We start from the raw sequence: 17158 nt of genomic DNA on the forward strand, positions 1-17158 counted from the left end.
TGCTGAAAAAAAAACAATAAACAAACAACAAAACAATTTCACAACAAAAACATTGATCATTTTACTATTGCAACTGATAAACCCTAGGTTATGGCTTCTGAGGATGACAAATTTTGGTTCCAGGGTAGTCTTCGTAGTAGTTTTTTAAATGAAAGGTGCCACATTTTCATGACCCCAACCATAGCATTCCAAGCAAATTCATTTTGCCTGAACCAAGTTCAGAAGTTTATGGAGTATTTCAGCACAAAAGACTTTTGGTAGTTGGGGAACATGTACAATCATGTATCAAGTACAATCATGTATTCAAGAGGAGCTGGTGGCTAAGTACTCATGGCTGATCCTGACAACTGCAAAACGAGGAATTCCTCTCTCTTTGATAGAACCTCAGGAGACAAGAGAATCATATGCATTTCATCTATGGCCTTTACATAGCCAAGAAAATTTATGAAATATACAATAACTAAACAGTAAAACAATAGTCAAAAGTGAGTGATATCATTGGAAGAAATTACTTGATGAAGTTACAATGACAGTGCAATCCTTTTTGAAGCTCTTCCTCTAATTTATTAGCTAAGAAGTCTTCTTGGTCCACCACAAATAGTTTTGTGTCCTCCATACAAACAGCTCTAATGATTTGCCATGTTCATTTTAACAGAGGATCTTCTTTTCATGGTGTGATATGGAGAAAGAGGAAGAAAAAAAATAAATTTAGTTAATGCTAGGAAGTTTATTCTATCAATTTTGTATTCCAAACAGTGTCTCTACTAGAAAACAGGGAGTGAGCCACCTCGCCTAGTACCCTATCTAGATACCCTTAGACGAAAGCACCAGATATTTTTGGTAGGTGGTCAAAGAACCCACAAACAAAACAAAAACTTACTTTCTAAGGAAGTTCCCTTCTCACTGCAACAGGAAAATGCTCTCTGAAAAGCACAAGAACATAAATCTCATTCCCAAACCCTGCTTATTTCTTCTCCCATGCATGGACTCACAGTACTTTCACTAAAAATTCTACTCACCTCTAACTTTATCCCCTTCAGAAGCACAGCTAGATATAATGCTGTGAAGATGCTTCTACCACCCTCATCACTTGCAAGAGCTACACTACCAAAGTAAATGAAGTAGAAAGTACTGCTGCAGCATCCTTTCCTCAGAACAACTCCTCCACGCTTGAACCTGTAAAACAGAAATATGGTAGATGTTCTTCTCTACAAGAAATGTAACGGATTATACAGGTTCATTGACCTTGCAGCTGAGATTTACTACAGTGAAAAAGTGAATGAGAACTTGAAAGGCCCAACCAGAACACATTCAGAGGTACAAGTCCCAGTTTAAACAGGGTATACTCCTTTATATGCACAGGACGACTCTTTAAAAAGAGAAATTTGGTCTATTTTGCACCCTGCTTAACAGATTCAAGGCAGTATTTGTTTGCAGCGATCAAAGAGATCTGAAGTACTTGCCACTGTGACTTGAGTTCAAATAGAAGTTTTTAGTTTTTAGCCAAGGACTTACGGTATTACCTATGAAGCCCTGTAAACCAAGTAAGAATTGCCCAAATTGCCAGGAAGAAACACTTTGATTAGTCCAGTCCATCTGAAACAGTTTAGACATCCCTTCATACATTTCAAAGTACTGCCTCCTCCTGTACCACCACAGTCCAATACCTTCTAGGCTAGGAAATACTGTGAGAGGTTCACAACTCAGATGACTGAGAAGGTGTTGTGGGCTGACTGGCCCACCTAGCCACTGTCCCACTCTACCTTCTCAACAGGATGGGAGAAAATCAGCAGAGAAAACCCATGAGTTCAGATCAAGATGGGAAGATCACTTACCAGTACAGTCACAAGCAAAACAGCCTTAACAGGGGAAAATTAATTTAATTTATTGCCAATTAAAATATATTTGGATAGTGAGAAATAAATACAAATTAAAACAATACCTCCCCCACCACCATGTACCCCACCAGCTGTAAAACTGGTAATGCCCTCATTCCACAGATCTCTTCTCAGTAGGAGATTAAGAAGTTTCTCACCTCCACCTCCCTCCACGTACAAAACCTCAGGTGTGGTAGCAGCTTTGCCAACAACCAAGAACTGTTGTTATACCAGTTTGCATTCAGAAGATAACTAGCACACTGAAGATAAAAGCAAATAAACATGGTTACCATTCTAGCTTTTATTATATGTGAGCTCAGAGCATAAATAGCACCAAGATCAGCTCTAAAAAAAATTGAATACTGAAAAACAACAACAAATACCAATCCACATTTACCATTCAAAGTGAACCATTTCAGCCAGAAGAAACTGCAGTCTTGAGCTGCAACTTTGATAGCTTTCTAATCTCCTGGAAGCAGCTTCACACAAACTTCACTTCCTCTTCTGTTCTCCGTTCTGATCTCTTGCTGGTTTTAGCTGGAGTACTCTCAGAGGTAAGCGATCCTAAGAAAACATCCAACACCCAGTGAAATAAGAGCTAAAAGCAGAAGCCAAGGAGGAAGCACCTGCACACTTCAGAAAACTGAAGAGTATCATCTTTACAAAACATACATAATTAATTCTCAATTCTCCTTTCCATTTCATTTCATCTTTAAAAGAAATATCTGATAAATCGTTACATTTATCCCTGAAAGAGCAGTGCCACATTTAAGTACAACTGAATTCTTAACAAGTTTCTTTAGGAAGTAAACACTGGACACTCTAGGCCACATTTGTGCCTAACTCACAAAACCTTTGTTAAACTACATGTTTTTTGCTTGTTTGGTTGGTTTTTGTTTTTTGGGGTGGGGGGTGGTTAAGGCAATCGAGATTTCTTTTCCTCCCGCTGCTAACTGGTGATTTTTACCAAGTTGTTTAAAAAAAAAAAGGGGCGGGGGGGTTAGCTGTGAGGAGCAAGAATGCCTGCTTTTACCATTACGTTTTTAAGTTGATTATTCCTTCTCCCAGCTCCCATTCCTAACACAGCTTAAATACATCATGCTTGAGGGTGTCTGTTCTAAGTGCTGCCAGTTCACTCAGACCACGGACACAGTCCATCAAGTTTTCATATGGGAAGGCTTCCATCTTCATGGTGGAAAGCAGAATTCCACAAGCCATCCTTGAGGAGAAAAAAATGAGGAACTCTGCCACCAGTAAGAACACAAATGCAGCCAACACTTCTTGGGAGCTTTAAAAAAAGGGTTTTTTTTTCTTCTGCTCAAGAAATACTGCTGGACAAATGTGCACAGCCTCAGAATGAATCAGTAGCTTAGTTAGAGCACAGATTAGAACGACCAAAGCCACAGAGGAAAGATTCCTCAGTTCTTGAGACCTGACCATTTTTGACGCCATTGGTTTCACTAATCCAACATAAATTCCACACACAAAATTTGTTTTACAATTTACGTATCTCTAGACTTGACATGACTCAGCTGTTCATAAACCACGGTTTGCAAATGTTGTCATTACCATGCTGTTAAGTGACCAGGTCAGATAATGCAAATGAAAAGAAACTGCCTTCATGTTATGGGAGAGGTGGTACATAGTGATTTGCAAACACAGTGTTGGAAGACCACCTACAGATGAACAGAATTGACAGACCTCTGAGGGTCTGAAGATGTAGGTGTCAAAGGACAGTTTGGAGTGTTTCTGGTTCTGGACAAAGAGAGCAAAAAAATAAATTGTAAAAGGCTTTTTTTTTTTTTTAATGTTGGAAGGGTTAGAATGATATACTAACATTCCTTTGTAAGAAATTTTCACAGAACTAGGACATTACACACTAAGTTACCACTTACTCTGTAAAAAGCATACATCTGAGAGGCCTTTAGACCAAAACTCACCACTTGCAAAACATTTACTTTACAAAACATTTACCTTACAAAACATTTACTTTAAGAAAATGAACACTCACAGTACAAAGATCAGGAGGCACTGCTGGCCTACAGTTTCAATATACCATGCAAAGACAGCAATGCATGAATGACTATTCATTAACATTTTGGTAGATACTCATAACATTGAGATCTGTCCAGGCACTAAGTATGTCGTCAAGTAGAGCAAAGTGAGATAGCAATTTTAATACTTCTTGAAGAGATTGACTTTTACTCTATGTCAAAAATCTTTTTTGCTTTCGAAGAATAAAAGCTTTATAGAAATTGTGTTGTCAACCTTTACTCTTCATTTCATTCCTGCACGTCCTCCCATAAGACCTTACACACTTTCTTCATGATGTTTGTCCTTTGCAAGATCCCTTTGGACAAGGATACTCAGTATTTGTCCTCAGAAATCTTCCAAGCGTTTACGATCATTCCTTTGAAGACTTCTCAGAAATCACATCAAACCACTTCAGAAAATAAACATATCATTTATCACATTGGTTAGAAATGGAAGGAGATAGTAAGATGTAATATCTTACTCTGGAAAAGAAAACAAACCCACCCACACTTCCTGTCACATGAAGGGATTTCTGCCTTTCCCTCTTTCTCCCCCCATTTCATACCTTAGTTGTTGCTTGCTGGATAGACCTGCTGGATAGCTTCTGACCTAAAAAACCAACACAGCCTGTTTTACACAATGTTTTTCATCCGTTAATGAGGTGTACTTATCACATCATTACAGATGGGATAGGCTCTAAAGTTTAATCCCAAGAAAACTTTGTTCGGAAGGGAAAGACAGATCAAGGAGGATCTTCTCTTCATGGATCTCTGATGAGTGGTGGCTTTTCAAACGCTCATCCTCAGCTACACCACACTTTCTGTCCCTAACAGAACACATTCTTTGTATCTAATCTTAGAACATACCTGTTTGAATAAGCTTAAGGGAATAAATTGTAAGTTTGCCAACATACAGCCAATTTAACAGCCAGCTACTATCCACAAACAGAATCAGGAACTCAAGTGGCATGAAAAGAAAGAGGTCAGTTTAGCAATATAAAGCCCTAACAGCAGGCAGGTATTATCCTTATCCCCTTGTTTTCTCAAGTAACAATTGTCCTGTGAAATGTGGCTCCCTGATGGTCATCCAAGTATGGACAAGTCACAAACAAAGCAAAGAAAAACATTAATTAAAGGAACTTATGGACTTATGATCCAGGGGAGACAAAGAAAAACTGACGGAAGCAAATCTCACCAGTATTTACTTGTGCAGTGAACTCACTGTTATATTGTTGAAAGCAGTGAAACACTAAGTATCAGAGGGCCTGAGGGCAAAGGACTTGCATGGAAGCTCTAGTAAGTTTGATGGAAGAGACTTGGCTGGAGACTGAGTGTGCTTGAGGTAGACAGAGCTGAAGTCAGAAGAATGACTGGAGCAGCAAGTTAATTCGGTTGAGAAGAAGAGGTGTTTTCCTTGGTAACATGTAAAGAAAGAGAGGCTACACTCCTGGGTTGCAGCTCAAAGAGGAGCTTCTTCATGCCATTAGAAGATAAAGATGGGTGTCTCGGACTAGTGGAAGACATTGAGTTGCCTTTGGTACTCTCCAAAACTTGAGTGGCTCTGTTGGTTTTGAGGGCAGGACAGGCTTTCCTCTTCTTCCATACATGTAAATTTCCACCATGATCTCACCCTATCCTCTACTGTCTCATACTAGAACTGAGCTGAGCCTTTGTGATAGTCTTGCAACCCCTTTACAGGGCCTAGGACCTCCCCCAGCACAGTCTTCTCCAACCCTCCCCACAGAGCACTCATCTTTCACACTTTCAGGACCTTCTTCCACCTAGACTCCCTGGACTCGTCCTACTTGTTCTCCTTCTGCCCCAGCAACCACTGCTTTCAAGTAGCTCTTGTATTTCTCCCCATAAGTCCCCATAACCACAACATAGATCATTTCTTTAAAATAGAAAGTAGTTTACATTTGAATAGGAATACTGTACATTAAATTACTATATAAATATATAATAGAAACATACATATACAAACATTTACTTCTCTAAATTCTGCACAAGCTGCAACAATCTTCATACCGCATGACCAAGTTTGGGTTTTTGAGCAGTGCAAAAAGGACTCATTGACACCACTGGTTTTCATCCAAGAGGCTGCTAGCCTTGAATAAGAGCTACAGATGTGTGCCTTACTGTCTTCTCTATGTTTTTGCAAAAAAATTTTTTTTGCATGCACATACATAAACACAGCCTTTCTTGTCAAGCCAACCAATCACCCGTATGGATAACCAACAATGAGAATAGACTGGAGAATAATTTGTTCATTTACAGTGCTGTGGAAGCTCAGGATTTCTAGGTTTGCAAAATGAATGCTTGAACGTAACAACAAGAAGACAAAGAAAACATCAGAAAAACATCTGCAAATCCAACACAGTGTCATAATTAACTACTTTGAACCAAGCTACGTAGTTTTCTCAGAAAAAATATCAACCTTAAGCATTCAAGTCAAACAAATTTAAGTGCATTGAAAGTGGTATTGTTTATAAGTAATTTTTCTTCCCAAATATGTGAGAGTTTTTCTGTAAACTTTAAGTGGACATTAGTGAACTAAGATGTTAATCTGAATACAGATGCTGGACATGGGTGATCAGTCAATGTTCCCAATTAGAAACACGCACAAAGCAAATGTAAACATAGTCTTCAAAGAGGAAACATAATACTAACTTAAAAGACAACACAGTAATAAACTGGAATACGTATTTAGATGATAAAGAACTGGAATGCGGTGAAAATGAAGAAAGCTGGAAAAAAAAGTCAGTATTTTCTGAAGAAGCATTTCAAATAAAATTTTTCTATGAACAGAACTACAACTCTCATCCCCAGCTTTTAAGAACAGTTAAGTCTTTTCATCATCTTCAAATTTCTCCCAACTTTTCATTCTCTTGTTTTCAGGGTACCAGGCAAATTAGGCTAGCTTCTAACATTAATTTAATCGTCTGTAACTCAAAACAGACTAAAAGATTTCCTACACTTGTGAGCAGTAAACAAAAACCAGAAGTACCTTCAGAAATATTGTTCAGCACAAGATTAGAATGTAGCTAATGGTGGGAAGAACAGTGACTGTTAAATAACAGATCTGTTAATGAGCTGATGATGAATTGATGATGAATGATGAACTGATGGAAATGTAAATTCTCTTTCCTTATGTTTTTACACCAGCCACAAATCTATTGTCTTCTTTAAAGAAAACTAGAACTGAAACAATCTATTGCTGGTCATCATTAGCTGCCAGATTATTTCAAGAATAAGCATTCTGAAAAAATGAGGAACAATTCTTCAAAAAAAAAAAAAAAGGTAATATTGAGAAAGATGATAAATTGGAATGCCTTAGTTTATGAAAAACAGAAGGTGGTGGAATCACTGAATATAGCAGTGTAGAAGGAGGTATCCATACTGGTATATAATTACTAAATTTGAAAATAAAAAAATGACCGCTGCCCGTGTACACCAGAACTATGACTGCAGCAGAGAACATCCATTCTGGACATAGTTTTACAATTAGCAACAACAAAAATACAAAAGAGTGAGTCTTGTGGGATTTACCTACCCAGAAACAAGTAAGTCACACCACAAAACAAGTCAGTGTAGAAACAAGTGTGAGAGACTCCTAAGAACAGAAGATTCTCTACGCACTTGCATATACCGGCTCTTATTAAATAAGAGCATGATCTGTTGGAAAGTTCTGATTTAAGCTAACCAGTACACATTAGCCTTGAAATGAACAGCATTAACAGTAATATGAATAATGAATAGCATTAACAGTAACAGTTAACCTCACAGAAGCTAATATATTTTAAGGTAAGATTAAGCACCTACCTAACAGATGCTGCTTACAAAGGTATTAGGAACCCAATTTCAATGTATTAGGAACCCAGTGTATTAGGAACCCAGTGTATTAGGAACCCAGTGTATTAGGAACCCAATTTCAATGTGACTTTTGAAAGTTTTCACTTTAAATATGCAAAAGGAAAATAAAAATTAATATTAAATAGTCACTATTTAAATAAGATTTGTGAATGTCTTGCATGCATATTAATAAATGTAGCCATTTAAAAATGTTAAGGATTAAGCTCATATAATATCCCTAACACTTTCTCTATACCTGTCAACCCATCTTTTTCCTCTTTTTTTCATTTTTAGAGTGGAAAAGAGAAAATCCTCCAGTTGCATTCTTGTACATCATGCAGAAAAATATCAAATTTTATGACCAAGTTCTCAAGTACTTAGTAGGAACCACTGGTGTTACTGTACTACGGACGCTGCTCTAAAAATTCAACAGCTGAAAAAAACAGTATCATTGTTTGACTTGATACCTATGTTGGCATCAGTTTCATTTCTTTTATTGCTTTAAATGGATTCCAATTATTATTTTTTTTTTTTTTGAAAAAGCATTTCTATCACAGATTACAAAATTCAGTCCTTGTCACTTATTATGGCTTTGACTTAGGTTTTGCTAAAAGCTGTTTCTTGACCATAGTCAACTTTTTAAAGATTCCTGGTAATTATTTAAGTAATACAGACCACTTCAGTCCTAGAACTGCTACTACTGAAAAAGACAAGATTGTTTTCTGAATGTTATAGTGATAACATCTATTGCTTAGATTTACATTATTACTTGCTTTGTTTTCTTGGGCCTCTCTGTTAATAAAGTGTCTGTAAGTCTTACATCATGAATGGCAGCAGGTTAAGTCATATTTATGTGAGCTGATAGCTTAAATGAATAAAGCAAAAGGTAGAGAAACTGAAACTGCAGCATCAATCATTTTCTACAAGACTCCTGCTTTTAGATATTATGACCAACTGTTGTTACAGTACTGCTGCAAGTGCTGACAAATCTCATTATACAGCTAGAACATAAGCTTAAAGATATCAAAGTTGAAAACATTCACTGTTACAATTTAGACTTTTCTTCATCATACAGCTAAGTTCACCTGGCAACCTCACCTTTCTCCTCTCCTTGGATCTTCACATCATTAACATTATGATCGGGTCAAAGTCGCTTTTCTTAAATATCTCTGTCCTTCATCACTTTGAAATGTACCATCTTCGACCTTCATTTTGTCACAAAACTATTGATGCATTGATACACTTTGCTGTTGGATTCTGTGGTCTGGAAGCTGGCAGATTTTATGGTCTCTATAGTGCTGTAATAGTCGAGGGTCTCAAGGAGAAAAGCAAACCCAGCATTTTAATCCATATTCTAAAACTAATTATGGAAGACCTTCAGAAATGCTGACCAAAATGGGCCATGTGGATAGCGTCCAAACTACTCAAAATATGAAATAAAAGAGAGCTAGTGTTCCACATGGTAACTGGATGACCTGGAATTGGCAGTGTCACATCAATTGTATATCAAAACAGCTGTCTGTCAGAACTAGTGTATAATATGCCCAGTCTGAATGTCACAATACCATTTTAAAAGAATGGCATTACTTAGAGTACCTGCCTTTCCTTCCAAGACACTTAGAATCCTCTGCTTTGAAAAATCCTTTACAGCCTTCACAGATTTAAATAGAGGAGGATCTCTGGCAGTCTCTGATTTTATCTGGCTCCATGGATAATGCTTTTTCTCTTGGCTCTTCTTTAACGTGGCTTACACAGATAACACCCTCTGTATTTTCTTCAGCTTAAAACAAAACAAAACCAAACATTAAAGTTCAAACTCCACCGATAACACTTCAGCCCAAATAACTGCATACATTTAAGAGAAAAATAGTTCAGGAACTCAAGCTCATAGGTAAGTCATTTGTGAAGTTACCTGCTAGTTAGTTTGACAGTCGGTTATAGCCTGTACTGTGCTGTTAGACATTGCAAACTTACATGAACTTACTACAGCAAGTGCTCCTGTGAATACAAATGTTTAAAAGATTTCAGTCCCCCAAATGATGATGTTGTTTACTTTCCTCCCAAATGTCCTTTTTCTTCCCCATGGAAAAATAAACCTACATCTTATGATTTTTTGTTTGTTTGTTTGTTTTTTGAGGGGGCTGGAATAGAGGTGCTATTGCTTAAAAATTTAATGCTAAAGCATGTTGATTTAAAGAATGACCTAAACTTCAGGCATGGCTGGCCACTGGTTAGTGACTGCATATACATTTTCATCAGGAAACAGCTTACTCTTAAGTTAACACTTGGTTAAGAAAAAGTCCAGAACATACAAAATAACTTTAACCAAGCACACATGTGCACGTACACACAGTAGAAAAAGTATCTTGAAATATAAACTGACTGAACCGGTAAGCAAGTGTTTCATCCAAGTAATCTCTGTAACACTACTTCCTCTTCAGTCTAGAATGTTTTTTATCCTCCTGCTCTCCAGATAAAGAACTAGGCTCTGGAAAGTAGGAACTGGATGGAAGTATCTGTACATTTTATAGGCAAGTCTTCCACATAACTTAGGAATGCTACCAATACTCTCACTATTCCAAAATCCAAGGTGGTGAGATTGAGACCTTGAGCAGAAATCCCAAAGAACAGTGAGTTTAGTTCCTGCATTTGTATAATTTGAATTTTATATTTGGCTACACTTCTTTTTGTAGAAACTAATATTTCTTTAAAAAAGTCACCTCAAAACATTCATCACTTCAATGATTATTTCAGACAAGTCAATATCTTGATTGACAAATGGGTTAAACAACTGAATGAAGAAGGTACATTTTATAACTTTTCTGAAATTCTTTTAGCAAGAAGGAAAATAGAGTTTTTTTCAGAAGAGCAGAGACATCCTGTTATGCGAAGGAGACAAGCTACACAGACATTTGAACATAACCAAGAGAAAATTCTTAAATTCAGCTCTGACAACAATGTCACAGCAAAACGTCCTAATGTTACTTCAACAAATCCAAATTTCTGCAGGTTTCCTCACATACCCTACTATTTCCTTTTTACTTGTTCATGTATTCTTTTATCTCAATTTTCTTTATTTCACATAATTTAGAACAAATTAAGTTTCGCTGACCTGTAAAAGTCATCAGGACTTATGGGGATAATTATAGCTATGGCATTACGAAGGTGTAGGCAGATCTAGCATATGTTTACCTATATTTTTCTGCAAAACTGCTCAGGAGCCATCTTCTGAGAAGTCACGGATGACAAGATAAAGTAATATAAAAATAAAAAAGTGAAGTATTGCACAGCTAACATCTCAGACACTATGGAAAGTCAAAACAATATGTTGCAATGATATATACGCTCCATATCTAATAGGTTTTCTTCACGTGGAGTAGAAATCTTTCTTTTTGAATGTAACATTTCATTCTTAACCAGGTCCCATAGCTGAGAATTCAAAGACTGTATCTGTATCTGACAAAAGTGGTCTAAGGAGCCTTCTATTTTGACTGAAAGTTATTTAAGGTGTTTAACATACATTTTTAGAGAAGTATTTTCAGACAAGTTTGAAATTTCAAGCAATTATACAACTCCAACCGATCACAAAGTATATTGATGACTACAGGATCCTAGTTAACATTTACCAAAAAAAACCCCACTGTCATCTGCTGGGATGGTACAAAGAAAGAAGTCACCAAAAAACACATTTCTTTCCAAAAAGTCCTAACCAGATTCAATATTGGTTATTTTCTATTCTTATTTTTCCTAATAAAATGTTATGTTTGAAGACGATCATTTTAGCTAAATGCTAGGGTTTTTTAGGGGGGGCAAAATTAGTGCTCATGAAATAAGATGGTATTTTTTCAAAGGAAGTGATAAGTAGTTCAATTAAGTCATTTTTTACAGCAAAGTCTACACGTATTTTTACAGTCACATATTTTTACAGTAAAAAATAATTAAAGTCAACTGAAACAAGCCTACGCTAGAGCTCCACATTATCAACACATTTCTCTACTTTGCTCTAAGACACAGGGAACAAAAACTTACGGTATTTTCTATATTTGTGTGTTATTGGGAAGAATGAAACTTACTAAGTGCAGGATGGCTGTCCACAATCCGTACTGGAATAGTCTGTACACCTCCCAAAAGAATTTGCTGGACTCCTCCTTCTAGGCTTCTGGAATCATCTACCCCTTCAACTGCTACCAGCTGGCCCATGGTGACCAGACTCTGATTAGAGCCAGGTGGAGTCCCATAAGCAGAGTCAGCAGCACTATGCTGTGCTAGGCCAGCACCTGCTTGCAGACTGTGCCCCTGACCAAGCACTAGAGAATGGTTCGTTATTGCACTCCCTGTGGAATCCAAGAGACTTGCAGAGCTGTGAGGGGAATGGTTATTTACAGCTATCAGGGCTGTTGATTCATTTGTGGAGGTAAAAGTTGACTGCAGCTGCAATCCCTGTGAAAGAGAAGGCAGAAGTACAAATAAACCAGTACACAGCAGGAGTAGTTTACATTTGATGACAAACATTTTGCAGTGCTGGAACCGGATAGCTTCTGACTATATGTCATCTCTTTTGAACAGTCAACCTCAGCATCTGTAGACTAAACTTGTATTAGAAAAAAAAAATCAGACAATGGTGTCCAGCAGCATCTCTAAGACTACTTATGACCATAAAGCTCTAATTTTGAACTGAGATTCAGTTCCAAATCATTCCCCAATACTGTCCATCCCCATGATGGGTGAGCACTAAAAGCTAAGCATACTGCTTTAAAGGAGACTTGGATGAAGCCAAGGCTCTCTTCAGCATGAGAAGGAAACAGCAAGTAGAACAGCAATTTACTGCAGGCTCTATTTCTATGGAAGAGATCACACATTGGGGTTCAGAAGGTATGAAGGTAGCTTTTCAAAGATCTTTGGGAAGAAGGTTAAGAGAGCCAGATTTCAAGAGACAAGAGCTTTAGAAGCAGTTTGTTTGGCATGGCATTCTTAACCTACACCTCAGCCTTTCAACCTGGAAGTTCACATATCTGAGCTGAGAGCAGTTTTAGGATTTTAACAGATTTTCTTGAGGCTGGAGGAGGATTTAGAAGAAATGAGTCTGACTTATCCTCCCTCATTTTTGCAGCATTTTCATCATGAAATGACTGGAACATCTGGAAAATGAATAGGCGTTTGATTTGAGGCAGAAGCTCACTACTCTCATCTTCTTGGTTTTGCCTCTTGACTTCATAACTTCAAAGTGGCAGTGAGATGCCCTGCACTACAGCCAGATGTGACATATTAGAGAAGCCAAAATAGGAGTTGACAGCTATTGCAAAGTCCATATTCCCTCACAGCCAGCGTTTGGGATCAACAGTTGAGGAAATTTGGTATTTTCAGCTTGCCTTCAGCACTCCCAACACAGAACATCTGACATTCTGTAAACAACTTGACTGTACCTGAAGTTGTGCAAATATCTTGGGCTGAAGTGAAGATAGTGAAGACAACAGCTGAGCTGTTTCTGGTAGCAAGGACTCCCCGCTCTGGTTGGATTCTCCTTTGGTGACGACCGACTCCGCTGGTGAGCTCCCTACAGTGCCAGAGACAATAAACAGACAGTTGTAACAGACTCCCTCCTCTTGTTTAAAAGCCTCCCCTGTAAATGGAACAAGCCAAGCCCCTTTAACCTCAATACAGACAATACAGACACATAGATATGCATATACACATATATGCTGTTCTTTTTTGCAGAAGAGCTTGGAAAAAGAAAAAAAAAAGTCTTATTACAAGAAAAAAGATACTATTATAGGAAGATGGCATGTGTCTGTTGAGAGTGAAAAAGAAGCAGTTCTGTAGAGCAACGTAATTATTCCCTACCCTGTGTGTTGAATTTCTAGTTTTAACATAAAAGCTGAAACATTTCTATCAAAACAGCAATCAAATAATTTGACCACACATACACCTTCAGCAAGGGCTCAATAACAAAAAGGCATCAAAAGAAAGGATTGTCTTACAAAATAAAAATCTACCCAGGAAATCCTGCAAGTCTTCTCATTCCCTTCCAAAGTGTGTTTGAAGAATTAGAAAAGCTTCTAAGCAATATCACATCAAATATGATTTTAAAGAGAGGCTATTCATTTGGGGGTTGTCCAGCCCACACATTCCAACATATTCTGAAAATTCTTATTTAAAGAAAGAATGATTGACTTAATTTCCTCAGGACTTGTGGAAATCAAGATTCACTTGTATCAGTTTCTGAAAAAAAATAAAAAAATAAAAAATCCCATGGGATTATTCCATTTCCTGAGATACCGAGAATATTTTGGATAAGATGTACACAGATGCGAGTAGACACTGTTCAGCTTCCTGTTTTGCAGTTTCACTGCTATAGCTGTAAAAGACCTACTTGCCCTTTGCATACGGATTAGCCTATTGAATTTTTTAAAAAATTTGAGAATAGTCAACAATATCAAAAAGCTTTCTAGAAAAAAAAAAATTATACTAAGCTTCCATCAATCTGAGCAAATAGAGATACACTTTTCATCACATATACTGAGCTGCAAACTAACTTTTTATCCTAACTGACCATAAGGTACACTCTAAATCTTCTCAAATAAAACTACTTCAAAGGTTTAGGCTCTTTTTAATACTATAGAGAGATCTCATACGTGTATGTGAATATTCACAGGTAGGAAGAGAGAGTATTTTCCTGAGGTTGTATTCTACACCAATATGCCTAGGAATAAATCTAATAGATCATATTCTATTCTACCCACTCCTTATACTGCATGGATATTCGGTATGAATGCCAGAAGCTTAAAAAAAATACACACACATGTACTGGATTTTTTCACTTGCCAGCATACTTCATAACAGATGTAAAAGGGAACAATGACTTAAGAGTTTTGATAGTGACAGTGATTCTTACACCTGGGAGTAAAGAGACAAAGTGGAATCATATGGTGAAGGATATTCTTCATATGCCTAGAATTAGCATATTTTAGGCAAAGACATGGAGTTCTGCACAGAAAAGGAAAGAAACAGCTGGGTCTTAGTTCTGTTGTTGTTCAATTTCTTAAATGTAAATTTGTCCCTATTCAGCACAAGTTGAAATGAAAAAAAATGTATACAAACAGTACTTTGAGAAGTCAGTGTTGTTTTTCCTTGCTATCACTTCACATTCTTAAACAAGAGCTGATTTCAGTCAGCTTTCTTTTTTCACTAAGACTTGTAATATAATTATAATAATGTATCTCCAATGTGTACAAACACATCCTCACATAAATTTAAGTGGAGATGAGATATGCTGAAATTAGATTATCTGCTTATATTCACTGAATTGGCACACGTGCAGAAAGCCAAATGCATCCAAGATCTCTAACGTCCTCTAAAACCCAGCATCTCACTGAATGGATGTTTACATATTTGATGAGCTATTTTGCCTTGGAAAACTATCTGTGAAAGATGAAGAAAAGCAAGAGTTCATCTTCTTGAACCCTTACCAGCATTCAGACAGTTCATACCAAAAGTCAACTCTGCTGAGCTCTATGACAGCGGTTAAGTCACCATTATTCTGTTTCTCTCCATAAAAGCATAGTAATGGAAATATTAACATAGGTGTGTAAGTTTAAGCACAGTAAATCTGTTTATACTGCAAATTGCTTCTTTTCTAAAAAGAAAAAAAAACATTATTCACATTGAGCCTAAAAATTTTCTTCTTGTCCTCTGACAGTTGTCAACACAAATTCTTGCCCTAAGTGCTCAAAGTATATAGGATGCATTTCAGTTTAATTGGATTCAATGCAGCAACAACTACAATAAGAGTTTAAAAACAAAACAGAAGCCCAACTTTACTTTTTTTACTAACTGTAAATAAACTAATGTACATGAAATTGCTCAAGAGAGAAGTCATACTGAGCCAGAATTCTGGGGTTTTACTTTTTCTGCTATAACAAAGGTAAGAAATAGATCAGGGAGTGACAGGGGTCAAAAGTGGAAGATGCCCAAACACATCTGGACTTCTTCAGGCAAGAACTACAGTGCTTCTTCAGGCAAGAACCGTATTGGAGGATAAATTGACTCGAACAAATCTTTAAGCGTGACAACTGTGACAGTGCCCCTTTGATCCCTGGGAGTTCTCTATCCACTGGAATAAAAAGTACTGAACACTATGTTCCAGTTAAATGAGGAAACAAGCTGGCACTGCCACCGACTTCAGTAAAATTAAGAAGTCTGCAGTCTATCTTAACGTAATGCATGCAAATAATTAGGCTCTTCTACCTTGCTGCAATCATATCTTGCTGCTAAAGCTAATTTTTCTGATGAGGGTCATATCAAACCTATTAAAGAAGAGATGCAGAAAATATCCACAAACATGCAGGGAAGTTCTTTCAAGCCACACTCACTAGACAAAGCATCCTTGAAAACGAAATATCCTTGAAATCTGGACACAAATGTGAGAATAAAGTTATTTTAAATTTATTAACATCCACCAGGATCCAGTAGAGCACCTCAACCTATGTGGAATCCTAACCACGTGGGTAGCATTTAGGTCTGGTTACAAACACGTTTACTTTCTTTTAGCACATGTTTTGAAGTTGAAGTAAAAGTAGCATGAAGCCTCTTTCAACAAAGAAAGCATGGTGTAATTAGTTTCTTTAAAAAAAAAAACACAACAGACCTTAGACCACAAACATGGATATAACAAGTTTCCATAGAAGTCTACATTGTGTTTTCACAGCATTATGAAAAAGGAAAGTGTTCTCAATTTTGACAATAAAATTACAGCATTAGTTGTTCAGGTCCTGACCCTGGCGGTGGAAATCAGCAAGTCAACAACTTCCCGAGAAGAAGGAATCTCAAAATGCATTCAAGTCCTTTTTAGCAAAATATTTAAGCACATGCCAAGCACAGACCATCAAGGAATTCAGGTACCCAGTTGGCCACAGCTGTATGCCCTGATTGATATGAATATCTCTTCAGTAGGAAATTCATTTTCTTTTCCTACGCAGGTGTTATTAGCACCGTCATCCAAGGCAAAACACTCTTCCAAAATAATCAACCCTTAAAAATTTTCAGTTGCTTGAGGATGCGAAATAAAAAATAAACTTAGTTTTCATACTTTTGTCAGCTACAGCAGGGTTAAACATTTTTTTCTGTATGTGCAGTCAAATAGTACAAACAAAAAAAGCTTGCCCTTCCCTGCCTCAAAACAGACACACCAAAATAATCCTCCTTACATTCAGCTGAGTGAGAGAACATGTCAGCAACCTCTCTGGATGGAAACCGAATTTCTGTGACATCGTTAACAAAACAAACCACATTTGGAAACAACTAAGTTATTAATACAGTCCTACCAGCTGAAGTTGGTGAGGCAAAAGTAACAGTCACTGTTTCTGTGAGAACATTCCCACTGTCTGTGGTCCACTGCAA

At 37.2% G+C, this 17158-nt stretch overlaps 1 protein-coding gene across 16 annotated transcripts in view; it reads right to left on the reverse strand.

The window, feature by feature from the left end:
- Positions 1-308: 308 nt before the first annotated feature.
- CARF (calcium responsive transcription factor) overlaps positions 309-17158 on the reverse strand; it is a 36662-nt gene continuing 19812 nt past the window's right edge. For 11 of the 16 annotated variants that reach the window (XM_083842263.1, XM_083842261.1, XM_083842265.1 and 8 more), the window contains 4 exons: positions 17083-17158; positions 13186-13316; positions 11836-12202; positions 9127-9542 (listed from right to left, as the gene is read on the reverse strand). In XM_083842263.1, the coding sequence (XP_083698389.1) occupies positions 9424-9542; positions 11836-12202; positions 13186-13316; positions 17083-17158 (693 nt within the window). In that variant the 3' untranslated portion in view covers positions 9127-9423. Of the gene's footprint in view, positions 664-880; positions 924-1019; positions 1177-2035; positions 2138-2274; positions 4521-9126; positions 9543-11835; positions 12203-13185; positions 13317-17082 lie in introns of those variants that run through there. The other 5 variants (XR_014586197.1, XR_014586199.1, XR_014586196.1 and 2 more) reach the window with 5 other exon arrangements.

This window comes from Anser anser (genome assembly GCF_964211835.1).
Source record: "Anser anser genome assembly, chromosome: 6".
In the NCBI taxonomy this organism is placed as follows: Eukaryota; Metazoa; Chordata; class Aves; order Anseriformes; family Anatidae; genus Anser; species Anser anser.